At 41.7% G+C, this 12,836-nt stretch overlaps 1 protein-coding gene across 1 annotated transcript in view; it reads left to right on the top strand.

Annotated features, from left to right (window-relative positions):
* Positions 1-1,470: 1,470 nt before the first annotated feature.
* LOC126474402 (uncharacterized) overlaps positions 1,471-12,836 on the top strand; it is a 114,681-nt gene continuing 103,315 nt past the window's right edge. The window contains exons 1-3 of the mRNA XM_050101870.1: positions 1,471-1,551; positions 1,710-1,815; positions 1,990-2,019. Coding sequence (XP_049957827.1) covers positions 1,503-1,551; positions 1,710-1,815; positions 1,990-2,019 — 185 coding nt within the window. The 5' untranslated portion in view covers positions 1,471-1,502. The remainder of the gene's footprint in view (positions 1,552-1,709; positions 1,816-1,989; positions 2,020-12,836) is intronic.

Below are 12,836 nucleotides of genomic sequence, written 5' to 3'. Positions count from 1 at the left end.
CAACATCGGGGAGAGGCTACAACCCTGTCTCACTCCCTTCCTAACCACTGCTTCCCTTTCATGTCCCTCGACTCTTATAACTGCCATCTGGTTTCTGTACAAATTGTAAATAGCCTTTCGCTCCCTGTATTTTACACCTGCCACCTTCAGAATTTGAAAGAGACTATTCCAGGCAACATTGTCAAAAGCTTTCTCTAAGTCTACAAATGCTAAAAACGTAGGTTTGCCTTTTCTTAATCCAGCTTCTAAAAGAACTCGTATGGTCACTATTGCCTCACGTGTTCCCATATTTCTACGGAATCCAAACTGATCTTCCCCGGGGTCGGCTTCTACCAGGTTTTCCATTCGTCTGTAAAGAATTATAATTAAAGATTAGTATTAAAACCCGAAATTTAATCGCTGTTACAATGAAGATGTTTGTGGTTGCTCCATCTGAGGTGTAGATACAGGCCGGTATTACACTATCTTTGTCAAATATCTTTGTCAAAGACATTTGATGGTGTAATAGGGAACTTTGTCAAATGTCGTCCAATGTTTGATCAAAGCTAGGGCCTCGCTGTAGATTTGATCAAAGAAGTCGCTTGTCTTCTGTTCACTGGAATGTGACATGTTACCACATGGACTGCTAACATCGCTGCAGCGTTTTGTCCTCTGTAGTGTTTTTATAAACATTGCCGGTAAATACAATTGGTGTGTGCCGACAACTATAAAATTAGTAGAGATGTATGAAGTTGAAGAGGCACTTTACGACGTGAGGCACCCTGAATACAAAAATAGATTAAGAAGATCCAGACCTGACCTAACCTAACCTAATCCTCTCCTGTAGCAAGGAATCGGAGTGTTACACTGAGCCTGTCTTCTGCAGATGTAGCAGTTCTAATGTGAATATTGTGCTTTGTGTTATGAGAATTCACTTCACTGAGCACATACAGAAATGTATGCTCATCCATTCTTAAGTAATTGATGTACGACTTGACGTCCTCCACTATAAGCTCACGTAACAAGTTTTTATTGAATACTTCTATCATGTCGTCGTAAAACCCACGGCTTCACCCAGGTACGTTTCCTTTTTTTCCCCCGCTTCTCTTCCGCATGTGCACATAGTGCAATTGTGGGACATGCAACTGCTGCGGTTAATAACAAGTTGTTGTTGTCAGCCATCTTGAACTTTGACGAAAAATATGATGACAATGTAATACACCTTCTAGCGCTACGTCAAAGATCTTTGTCAAATATATTTTACGGAAATTTTTGATCACATCTTTGATTAAATCTTTGACAAAGAAATTTGATAATGTACGAACAGTCGGGCATAGTGATGGGCTAAACTGCGATTTTCCGATATCAGTGATTTCTGTGAATGCTACTTTTCTGTTTTTCTTAACTGTGATTTGTTGCAGTTAAGGAATCCGCCCTCTACCACTGCTATTTCTGCTACTTCCGTGATTTATTCTACTTCTGCAATTTCTGCGACCCCTGCGATTTCTGCGACTTAGCGCCGTATGAAAAAGTTACATTTGTCCATACAGAAAATTGCATTTCAACAAAACTGTAAGCATGTTTTACGTTTGTTCTTCCGTTGGCTTTAATTTTGTATTAAAGAAACAACTGTGAAAATATTAGTAGTGTAATTAATATGTAAGTAGCCATACAGTACCGTAATCGTTCGTGTTTAGAAAATGAATGCTAACATATCATTATGTTCTCAGGTACCCGAAGTACATATCAGTCACTCAGTGATGACTCAAAATATCATTGTCAACAGATTTGGAGAAATTGCCACTATGTCTTTAGGCTGTCTTCGTCAGACGAGAGGTTAGTTTGTAAGTGTTTCGATGAACTTAATTACGCGAGATCGTTCTTGCAAATGTGCAATATATCGCATTGAGTGGCATGCATTACAGCAAAAATTAGCAATACTACTCTGTCAATTACATAGCTTGTAATTAGTGACATCAAAAATGTTTAAGAATCCTTGTGATTTTGCAGACGCAGTTCCGACTCTGATTACTGGTTGCTGTACGTATCTATCCACATCAAGGCTCTTGAGAGAGAATCGTGAAGATTCTAGACAGCTCTTAGAGGATTTGCAGTTTAAAAGTGCCACAGTTATGAAATGTGTGTTCATAATGAGTGATTAAACTATGTTTTATTGAAGTTGTTATGCGATTTTAAAGGAATGAAAATGTTGAATACATAATTAAGCCGTCCTATACCCGTAAATTTCCCGCCAGTTATTTATTGGTAAACACTTGTTGGAGAGTGAAATGCCGCCCCCCCCCCCCCCCCTTTCTCCACAATCTTGGTGTGACACTGACCTGTAGCATACGCCGACGTCTAGAATATGCATTTTGAGGCTGTTGATATGAAAGTGGGAAGTACAGATCTTCCAGTTAAATCAGGAATAGTTTAAGTGCATTACTTGAAAGTAACACAGGAAAAGCTTACTTATGCAGGTGGTAGTAGTGTTGGCAAATACAGAAGCGTCCGATCTTACCCGTCGGCTTTGACCCATGACGTCACAAATGTAGCGGAAACGACTATAAACGACAATTCCAATATGGCGGATATAAAAACATCGCATACGTATTATCCAATATGGCGGATATAAAAACATCGCATACGTATTATAAACACTGAAATACACAAGTTTCACAAAAAGCCTAATGACTCTAACGGGACAAGCGTGGGAAATTGGGGGTTTTTGGGTGGGGACAAACTAAATATACACAAATGTAGCCACCGACCGCCACACAAAACCACGCAAAACAACGAAATAAATCAACATCACAAAACTGACCAAATACCAAAAAACACATTCCTATCCAGAATCGGACACTTCCCTTGACCTATGTAGCTCAACAGAACCTACCGATCACATCCTCCAATACAAAAAAAAAAAAACGAACACTTCCCTTACACCTACATACATCTACAACAGCTCCCAATCACATAAATTACGATCGAACACTTCCGTTGACCTATATAGCTCAACAGAACCTACCGATCACATCCCCCAACACCAACCTAAAAAACCAACACTTCCCTTACACCTACATACATCTACAACAGCTCCCAATCACATAAATTACGATCGAACAAAGATAATAATAAACAAGTGGTACTCGAGGCCAGGCAGGGGGGGGCTGCGCCCCCCCCCCCCGACCCCCCCCCCCCCCCCCCCCCGCCAAAAAATAACCTCCCAACCTAACCTCGTATTCAGGGCTACGCTACAGATCAATGTGTAGGTCCCTAACGTCACGGGTCAAAGCCGACGCGTGAGATCGGATGTTTCTGTTGACACAAAACACACATCAAAAACAAAAAAAAACGGAACTTACCTCAAAAAAGTTCCAGCCCCACAAACTAGATTGCCCACCACAATCACACACAAATGCACCCTAACTAACCACTTTCGGCCTATACATTTTACCCACAGCCCTTAAAAAAACCCGAAAAATGCAATAGGCCTCTGGGACACTCTTCCGCCAACAGTACTCATCTAAATGAGACTGAAGGTTGGAAGAGCGCCTCTTCCCCCTCCCAAGAACTGACTTAACCGTCAATTGTGTTAGTGCAAGCCCCAGTATCATAATTCTTAAATTCTAGACTGTGGTTCACTACTAAATGATTAAATCCCCTGTCACCCAACCCCCTATAAGAAGAAAAAGCATCAGAAACTATTGTGGACCCGGGCTCTACATACTCTTCAATTAACCCCACTAAGACTAAACTCCGCGCCGTAATGACGTCACACACCACAACACGCTTACGTCACGGGTCAAAGCAGACGAGTAAGATCGGAGGTTTCTGTTGACCCAAAAGTTGTTGTGTGTGTAGTTGCCACGTAGAACGCCATGTGTAAAACATTTCTCCAGAGTCTTGAACTGTGTCGGCACAAAAGTAAGGCATTAGTATGACTCAATACTACTGTTTTCATTACACTTATACATATGTCTGAGTTGTGCTGTGTTAACATTGCAATGTTCTGTAAGCATGTTGAGCATTAACCAAAACTGTCATATTGGAAGCAGAATCAAACACATTTCTTAGGTTCCTTGATATTTTCAGGAGAAAAAGGCAATGTTGCCTCTTATTAATATAATACATTCAGAGTCACAGCTGTGTTTGACCAACCATAACTGGTGCTGAATGTGCATGTCGTCATATAATATGAAGGGCTTATTTCAATAGTGGTACAAGTCCATTACCTGCACTTTTCTGCCAGTGGTCGTGCGGTTCTAGATGCTACAGTCTGGAACCGAGCGACAGCTACGGTCGCAGGTTCGAATCCTGCCTAGGGTATGGATGTGTGTGATGTCCTTAGGTTAGTTAGGTTTAACTAGTTCTAGGCGACTGATGACCTCAGAAGTTAAGTCGCATAGTGCTCAGAGCCATTTGAACCTTTTTTTTTTTTTTTGCACTTTTCTGTCTGTAAAGCTTCTGAAATTAATGATCCAAACAATCAGAAAGAAAGGTTCATCTCTAGCAAGAATCCATATGCTTGAATATTTCTGGTATCCCAATTGCAGATTTTTCAGCGCTCATTTAACTTTAGGACTCTGTATCTCAAAATTAACAAAAATGTACTTGTACCACTATTGAAATAAGCCCTTCATTTGCACACACAGAACAAGGCTCTCATAACGAAGTACGTACGTCGGTCAACAGATGGCACTAGGAAAAGAACGTTAACTGCGCTTTTTAGTTGCTGCTTGTTACTTCTTGTTGCGATTTGTCACAGAAATCGCAGTTTGACTCGATAGCAAATAGCGTAGTACGAACTTTGGCCAACAGATGGCACTGTTAACTGCACTTTTTAGATGCTACTTGCGACTTTCAGTCGCGACTTGTCAGTAAAATCGCAGAAAGCACTACGAAATTCGGCCAACAGATGGCTCACGGCGTTGAATGTGAAATGCTACTTGCGACAGCTAACTGTGACTGAAATCGCAATTAGATTCCGTAAAGTTGTTATCGTGATATCTGTGACTTCTCGATCACTGTGATTTCTAACGCGATTTCCTGCCCACCGGCCACCACTAGCCGGGCATATTCGGTAAATAACAAGCTTAAGTCAAAGATGTCGACGACAGCAGATCGACGCAGGGCGGCGACAACAAATATATCTTTAGAATGGAACAATGCCTATCGACATTAACAAATTAAAAGTAGGGTAAATTACAATGTTAGTGGTATTTGTTGCAAGATACTGCAAGTCATTCATGATATGTTGTATTTTGAAAAGTTCCTACACTGCCACTTACCCAGTACGTGTAGTAGCATACAGTGAACAACAACACAATGTATACCGGTACACTAGTTACGTGGATTATGACCAGTAGCGAGTCAATTGACCATCACAGGTTGTGTTTAAAATGACCACCAGCAGTGGCAATACACGCTTCCAGTCTGGTGCGGAACGGTGCTGTACGTGTGCTTGCACTTAAGCGGATATTTCCAAGTAGGCAGCAGTAATATGTCGTTGCATATGGTCAGGTGTGGTTGTTATGCCCTTGTAGACGGCATCTTTCAGCTTTCCCCCTGAGCTGATGGTTCACTATCCCACAGTGCACTTATACACTCCATGTATTCTGACGTTCCATCTGAGAAAGCCAACAGGGGCTATCAACAGACCAACAGTTCATCTTTTCATAGTTTACGTGGTCACCACAAATATGGCTTAATCACTAAACAAGGTACATGAAAAGGGGCTTTCAAAAAGAAATGAGCCAGAGGCATAATTACGGAAACCAGTACCTGTATTTTTGAAGTATTGACTCTGGCTGTTGAGACACTTGCCCCACTGTGACGCAAGGCGGTGAATGGCTGTCTCATAAAATTCCTGGGGCTGCGATGTTAACCAGTTCCGCACATGCAGCTGGAAGTCATCGGCCGAGGTGAATCGTTTGCCCCTCAGAGCCTTTTCAAGGAAATCAAAAATGACATAATCACGTGGGGGTGGTTCAGACTGTATGGAGGGTGGCCAAGACCCTCCCATTTGAATTTCTGCAGGAGTGCAGTGATTGTGTTGGCCGTATGAGGCTTTGCATTGTCGTGGAGCAGAATGCCCCCCCCCCCCCCCCCCCAGGTGAGATTGCCTGGTCGTTTTGATTTGATTTCTTGGCGGAGGGTGGTCAAGGTTTGCAAGTAATGCTGGGCATTCACTGTTGTCCCATGCTGCAGGAAGTGAATCAGAAGGGGGGCATCTTGGCCAAAGAAGAACATCAGTATAGGGGCAAATGATTCACCTCGGACGACGACGTCCACCTGTATGTGCGGGCTGGTTAACATCACAGCCCTGGGAATTTTATGAGACAGCCATTCGTCGCCTAGTGTCACAGTGGGACAAGTGTCTGAACAGCCAGGGTTGGTTCTTCTAATTAATGTAATTATGCCTCTGGCTCGTTTCTTTTTGAACACCCCTTATACAGAAGTTAGCACGATTCTGGGCTGATAGGCCGTGGTCGATGTATAAAAGTACTGACATTTCAACCCTGAGTGCAATTCGCCACTTTACCTCAGAGGATGTCTCCTGCAGTGAGAGACAAAACATCAGGGGATAGTTTTATACATCGATGATGGCTTATCAGCTCGGAAGTTTTAAGTGAAGACAATACCACCTGTGAAAGCCTACACTGTATTATTCTCATAATTGTTTCCGTACGGCTCATGATAGTGAGAGATGTATAGGGATGGAACCTATGCTGATGGAGAATCGGTAGGACACTTGCCTGACTCATGCCGTTTCCATGTTTGAGGGTGCGGGAGCTAATGTGCATGTAAACTGCAACAGTGGCAAGAACATTAATTTCTCCCCCTCTTCTGTTGTCACTTGTTTTCTTCTGTTACGTTATCTCGGTGTTACACTACCACTTTCACGTAACTGGTTGAAGAGGTTGATAAATAATTGTTGAGGTGGTTGATGTCTATTGGGACATCAAGGACAAACTGCAATCTTCCTACACTCTCCACACACTATGAGTGTGTCGGCTTTTCTTGCAATGGTAAATCCTGTCATCCGGTTGTGAACTACTGCTTGGACTGTCACACACTGACTGATTAGCAATTTGCAATGCATTCAGGGAACACACAAGCACACTGTAAGCAAACACATCATACCTCACAATTACACAGATAGAATGACACAAACAGATGTTGGTATGGAAACTTTTCAAAATGCAATATCTCGTAAATGACTTGCAGTAGAGCCCTGCAACAAACACATTCTAATTTACCCTACTTTCAATCTGTTAATGTCAATAGGCATTATTCCATGTTAAAAATGTATATTTGGGCAAAAAATACACTTTCTAACTATTATTACAATCTGTTTATTGACTAACAGTACGAGCTCCTGACTACCAGTCCATTCTGTGAAAACTGCATATCAGTAGCAATTTCCATTTCTGCAATATATATGGTGAAAGTTTTAGGTGATTCACTATGATGGAGTTCACTTTCTCTACCACAATTTTTAGACAATTGCTGGGACAACTGCTTTTACTGCTCTTCCATAAATTTGGAAGAAACAGTACAATTAATAGTTATTCCCTTTCCTGTTCCACTCTAAAATGGAGCAAGGGGGAAAAACACTATTTGTTTCTCTATTTTTCTTGCTTCTCTGTTTTTCTTATCCTATCTTTGCAGTTCTTATGTGAAATGTTACATTGGTGGCAGCAGAACTACTCCACAGTCAGCTACAAATGCCAGTTCTCTCAACTTTCACAGCAGTGTTTTGTGAAAAGCATGTCTTCTTACCTCCAGCGATTCCCATTTGAGTTATAGAATGTTTCCATAATACTCACATATTGATCTGACTTAAGCAGTAACAAATATAGCAGCTTATCTTGGAAGTGTTTTGAAGTCTTCTAAGCCATCTGGATGGAGATCCCAAACACTCAAACACTTGAGCAGTACTCAAGACTGGGTCGCACTAGCTTTCTGTGAGTGATCCCTTGTATGGATGAGCTACACTTTTCTTGATTCTCCCAATAAACTGAAATCAGCCATTTGTCTTTTGACTTTACAAGCTGTTTCTCTTTCATATTGTTTTACAGTGTTGCACCTTGATATTTGATCAACATGATGGTTACAAGCAGCACACCACCAGTTTTGCATAAAAACAGTTTTCCTACTTACCAGCATTAACATACACTTTTGTTGCCATTAATCACACCAAATAGAAACTTTGTCTAAGTCAACCTGCACCCCCCTACAGTCATCTGACAACACTTTCGTGCACACTACAGCGTCATCAGGAAGAAGTTGCATATTGCTTCTCATTCTGTCAGTCAGAGCATTCATATGTGTAGAAAACAAGAGTGGTCCTATCACACTTCCCTCAGGCTCTCTTAATGATACTCTAGGCTCTGTTAAGAAAAGAAATATTATACCATAGTTTGTATATGGTGCTAACTGCCATAACAAGAACTGCTAACCATCTACAAGGTTATATGAATGTGTGATGTCTGTTCTTTCAGCATGTTCAAAAGAACAGACACCATGCAGAATCCGCAGCTGTGAAATATTAAGTGTAAATTGAAGGGGAACACTGCTGTCAGCTGGAGAGGGACATTAAGCGCACTTAGGAGTGATGAGTGAAAATGTGTACTGGACTGGGATTCGAACCTGAGATCACCTGCTTGTTAGGCAGGAGTGTTAACCACTGCATCATCGCAACTATGCAGATGTGTCTCAGCACGCCTCCCAGCTAATCCATATCTCCACTGAGCGCCACATATCTGCAGTCCCTGTCCATTGACACCATGTTCATTACTTTGAGATTCCCACAGGAGAATGGATGTATTTGCGGATAGGTGACGCTTGGTGGGTATGTGGATCAGCTGTGAGGAGGGCCAAAATAGTCCATGCAGTTGTGATAACACTGTGTCACAGTTGGTGCAGTGGTTAACACACCTGGTCAGTAAGTAGGATATCTGGTCTAGTACACATTTTCACTTGTCGCTATTGATTCTGCTTTATGTCCCGCTGCAGCTGACAGAGTGATCCCCTTCAATTTGCATCTACAGGGTGCCCAGCAAAGGAGTCCCTGATTTCAAAATTAAATGTCTCGAGAATTAAGATTGGTCAACGAGTGCAAAGAATTGTTGTTGTTGTGGTCTTCAGTCCTGAGACTGGTTTGATGCAGCTCTCCATGGTATTCTATCCTGTGCAAGCTTTTTCATCTCCCAGTACCTACTGCAACCTACATCCTTCTGAATCTGCTTAGTGTATTCATCTCTTGGTCTCCCTCTACGATTTTTACCCTCCACGCTGCCCTCCAATACTAAATTGGTGATCCCTTGATGCCTCAGAACATGTCCTACCAACCGATCCCTTCTTCTGGTCAAGTTGTGCCACAAACTTCTCTTCTCCCCAATCCTATTCAATACTTCCTCATTAGTCATGTGATCTACCCATCTAATCTTCAGCATTCTTCTGTAGCACCACATTTCGAAAGCTTCTATTCTCTTCTTGTCCAAACTATTTATCGTCCATGTTTCACTTCCATTCATGGCTACACTCCATACAAATACTTTCAGAAATGACTTCCTGACACTTAAATCTATACTCGATGTTAACAAATTTCTCTTCTTCAGAAACGCTTTCCTTGCCATTGCCAGTCTACATTATATATTCTCTCTACTTCGACCATCATCAGTTATTTTGCTCCCCAAATAGCAAAACTCCTTTACTACTTTAAGTGTCTCATTTCCTAATCTAATTCCCTCAGCATCACCCGACTTAATTAGACTACATTCCATTATACTTGTTTTGCTTCTGTTGATGTTCATCTTATATCCTCCTTTCGAGACACTGTCCATTCCATTCAACTGCTCTTCCAAGTCCTTTGCTGTCTCTGACAGAATTACAATGTCATCGGCGAACCTCAAAGTTTTTATTTCTTCTCCATGAATTTTAATACCTACTCTGAATTTTTCTTTTGTTTCCTTTACTGCTTGCTCAATATACAGATTGAACAACATCGGGGAGAGGCTACAACCCTGTCTTACTCCCTTCCCAACCACTGCTTCCCTTTCATGTCTCTCGACTCTTATAACTGCCATCTGGTTTCTGTACAAATTGTAAATAGCCTTTCGCTCCCTGTATTTTACCCCTGCCACCTTTAGAATTTGAAAGAGAGTATTCCAGTCAACATTGTCAAAAGCTTTCTCTAAGTCTACAAATGCTAGAAACGTAGGTTTGCCTTTCCTTAATCTTTCTTCTAAGGTAAGTTGTAAGGTCAGTATTGCCTCACGTGTTCCAGTGTTTCTACGGAATCCAAACTGATCTTCCCCGAGGTTGGCTTCTACTAGTTTTTCCATTCGGCTGTAAAGAATTCGTGTTAGTATTTTGCAGCTGTGACTTATTAAACTGATAGTTTGGTAATTTTCACATCTGTCAACACCTGCCTTCTTTGGGATCGGAATTATTATATTCTTCTTGAAGTCTGAGGGTATTTCGCCTGTTTCATACATCTTGCTCACCAGATGGTAGAGTTTTGTCATAACTGGCTCTCCCACGGCCGTCAGTAGTTCCAATGGAATATTGTCTACTCCGGGGGCCTTGTTTCGACTCAGGTCTTTCAGTGCTCTGTCAAACTCTTAACGCAGTATCATATCTCCCATTTCATCTTCATCTACATCCTCTACCATTTCCATAATATTGTCCTCAAGTACATCGCCCTTGTATAGACCCTCTATATACTCCTTCCACCTTTGTGCTTTCCCTTCTTTGCTTAGAACTGGGTTTCCATCTGAGCTCTTGATATTCATACAAGTCGTTCTCCTTTCTCCAAAGGTCTCTTTAATTTTCCTGCAGGCGGTATCTATCTTACCCCTAGTGAGATAGGCCTCTACATCCGTACATTTGTCCTCTAGCCATCCCTGCTTAGCCATTTTGCACTTCCTGTCGACCTCATTTTTGAGACGTTTGTATTCCTTTTTGCCTGTTTCACTTACTGCATTTTTATATTTTCTCCTTTCATCAATTAAATTCGATATTTCTTCTGTTACCAAAGGATTTCTACTAGCCCTCGTCTTTTTATCTACTTGATCCTCTGCTGCCTTCACTACTTCATCCCTCAAAGCTACCCATTCTTCTTCTACTGTATTTATTTCTCCCATTCCTGTCAATTGCTCCCTCATGCTCTCCCTGAATCTCTGTACAACCTCTGGTTCTTTTAGTTTATCCAGGTCCCATCTCCTTAAATTCCCACCTTTTTGAAGTTTCTTCAGTTTTAATCTACAGGTCATAACCAATAGATTGTGGTCAGAGTCCACATCTGCCCCTGGAAATGTCTTAAAATCTAAAACCTGGTTCTTAAATCTCTGTCTTACCATTATATAATCTATCTGATACCTTTTAGTATCTCCAGGGTTCTTCCATGTATACAACCTTCTTTCATGATTCTTAAACCAAGTGTTAGTTATGATTATGTTGTGCTCTGTGCAAAATTCTACCAGGCGGCTTTCTCTTTCATTTCTTAGCCCCAATCCATATTCACCTACTATGTTTCCTTCTCTCCCTTTTCCTACACTCGAATTCCAGTCACCCATGACTATTAAATTTTCATCTCCCTTCACAATCTGAATAATTTCTTTTATTTCATCATACATTTCTTCAATTTCTTCGTCATCTGCAGAGCTAGTTGGCATATAAACTTGTACTACTGTAGTAGGTGTGGGCTTCGTATCTATCTTGGCCACAATAATGCGTTCACTATGCTGTTTGTAGTAGCTTACCCGCATTCCTATTTTCCTATTCATTATTAAACCTACTCCTGCATTACCCCTATTTGATTTTGTGTTTATAACCCTGTAGTCACCTGACCAGAAGTCTTGTTCCTCCTGCCACCGAACTTCACTAATTCCCACTATATCTAACTTTAGCCTATCCATTTCCCTTTTTAAATTTTCTAACCTACCTGCCCGATTAAGGGATCTGACATTCCACGCTCCGATCCGTAGAACGCCAGTTTTCTTTCTCCTGATAACGACATCCTGTTGAATAGTCCCCGCCCGGAGATCCGAATGGGGGACTATTTTACCTCCAGAATATTTTACCCAAGAGGACGCCATCATCATGTAATCATACAGTAAAGCTGCATGCCCTCGGGAAAAATTACGGCTGTAGTTTCCCCTTGCTTTCAGCCGTTCGCAGTACCAGCACAGCAAGGCCGTTTTGGTTATTGTTACAAGGACAGATCAGTCAATCATCCAGACTGTTGCCCTTGCAACTGCTGAAAATGCTGCTGCCCCTCTTCAGGAACCACACGTTTGTCTGGCCTCTCAACAGATACCCCTCCGTTGTGGTTGCACCTACGGTACAGCTATCTGTATCGCTGAGGCACGCAAGCCTCCCCACCAACGGCAAGGTCCATGGTTCATGGGGGGGCGGGGTGCAAAGAAAGGTATGTTTATTATGAAAGTTGCAAGAATTTTATACACAAGTTTCGAAATAATTCTAAAAGGTGCTAGCAGATAGCACTGTACACTGCGCAGCTCATACAGTATCAGCTTGCTTAATGAAACTTACCCTCTGCAAGCAGTCTGTGCAATAACATCACAATCTTTTCAAAATGATCACCATTCACAGTGCGGAGATGTCACACGTGAACAATGAAATTGCCAACACATTCTGTACAAGTAGTGTCTCAAAGGAAATAGATTCAGGTGCCACACAGATCACTGACTAAAGTTCGTTCCACAGGGTGGAACAGTTCTGATACAACTTGTTCGCAAAGAGGAGAATAAGGGCTTGCTAGTTATGAGTTGGATGACTTCGTCCCACTCTTGTTTTGTGTTCATTTGCTGTCAACCTCAATGATCTAA

The sequence above is a fragment of the Schistocerca serialis genome, chromosome 4, assembly GCF_023864345.2.
Source record: "Schistocerca serialis cubense isolate TAMUIC-IGC-003099 chromosome 4, iqSchSeri2.2, whole genome shotgun sequence".
In the NCBI taxonomy this organism is placed as follows: Eukaryota; Metazoa; Arthropoda; class Insecta; order Orthoptera; family Acrididae; genus Schistocerca; species Schistocerca serialis.
The sequence above is the reverse complement of the archived record's forward strand: the minus strand, read 5'-3'. Positions and strand labels throughout refer to the sequence as shown.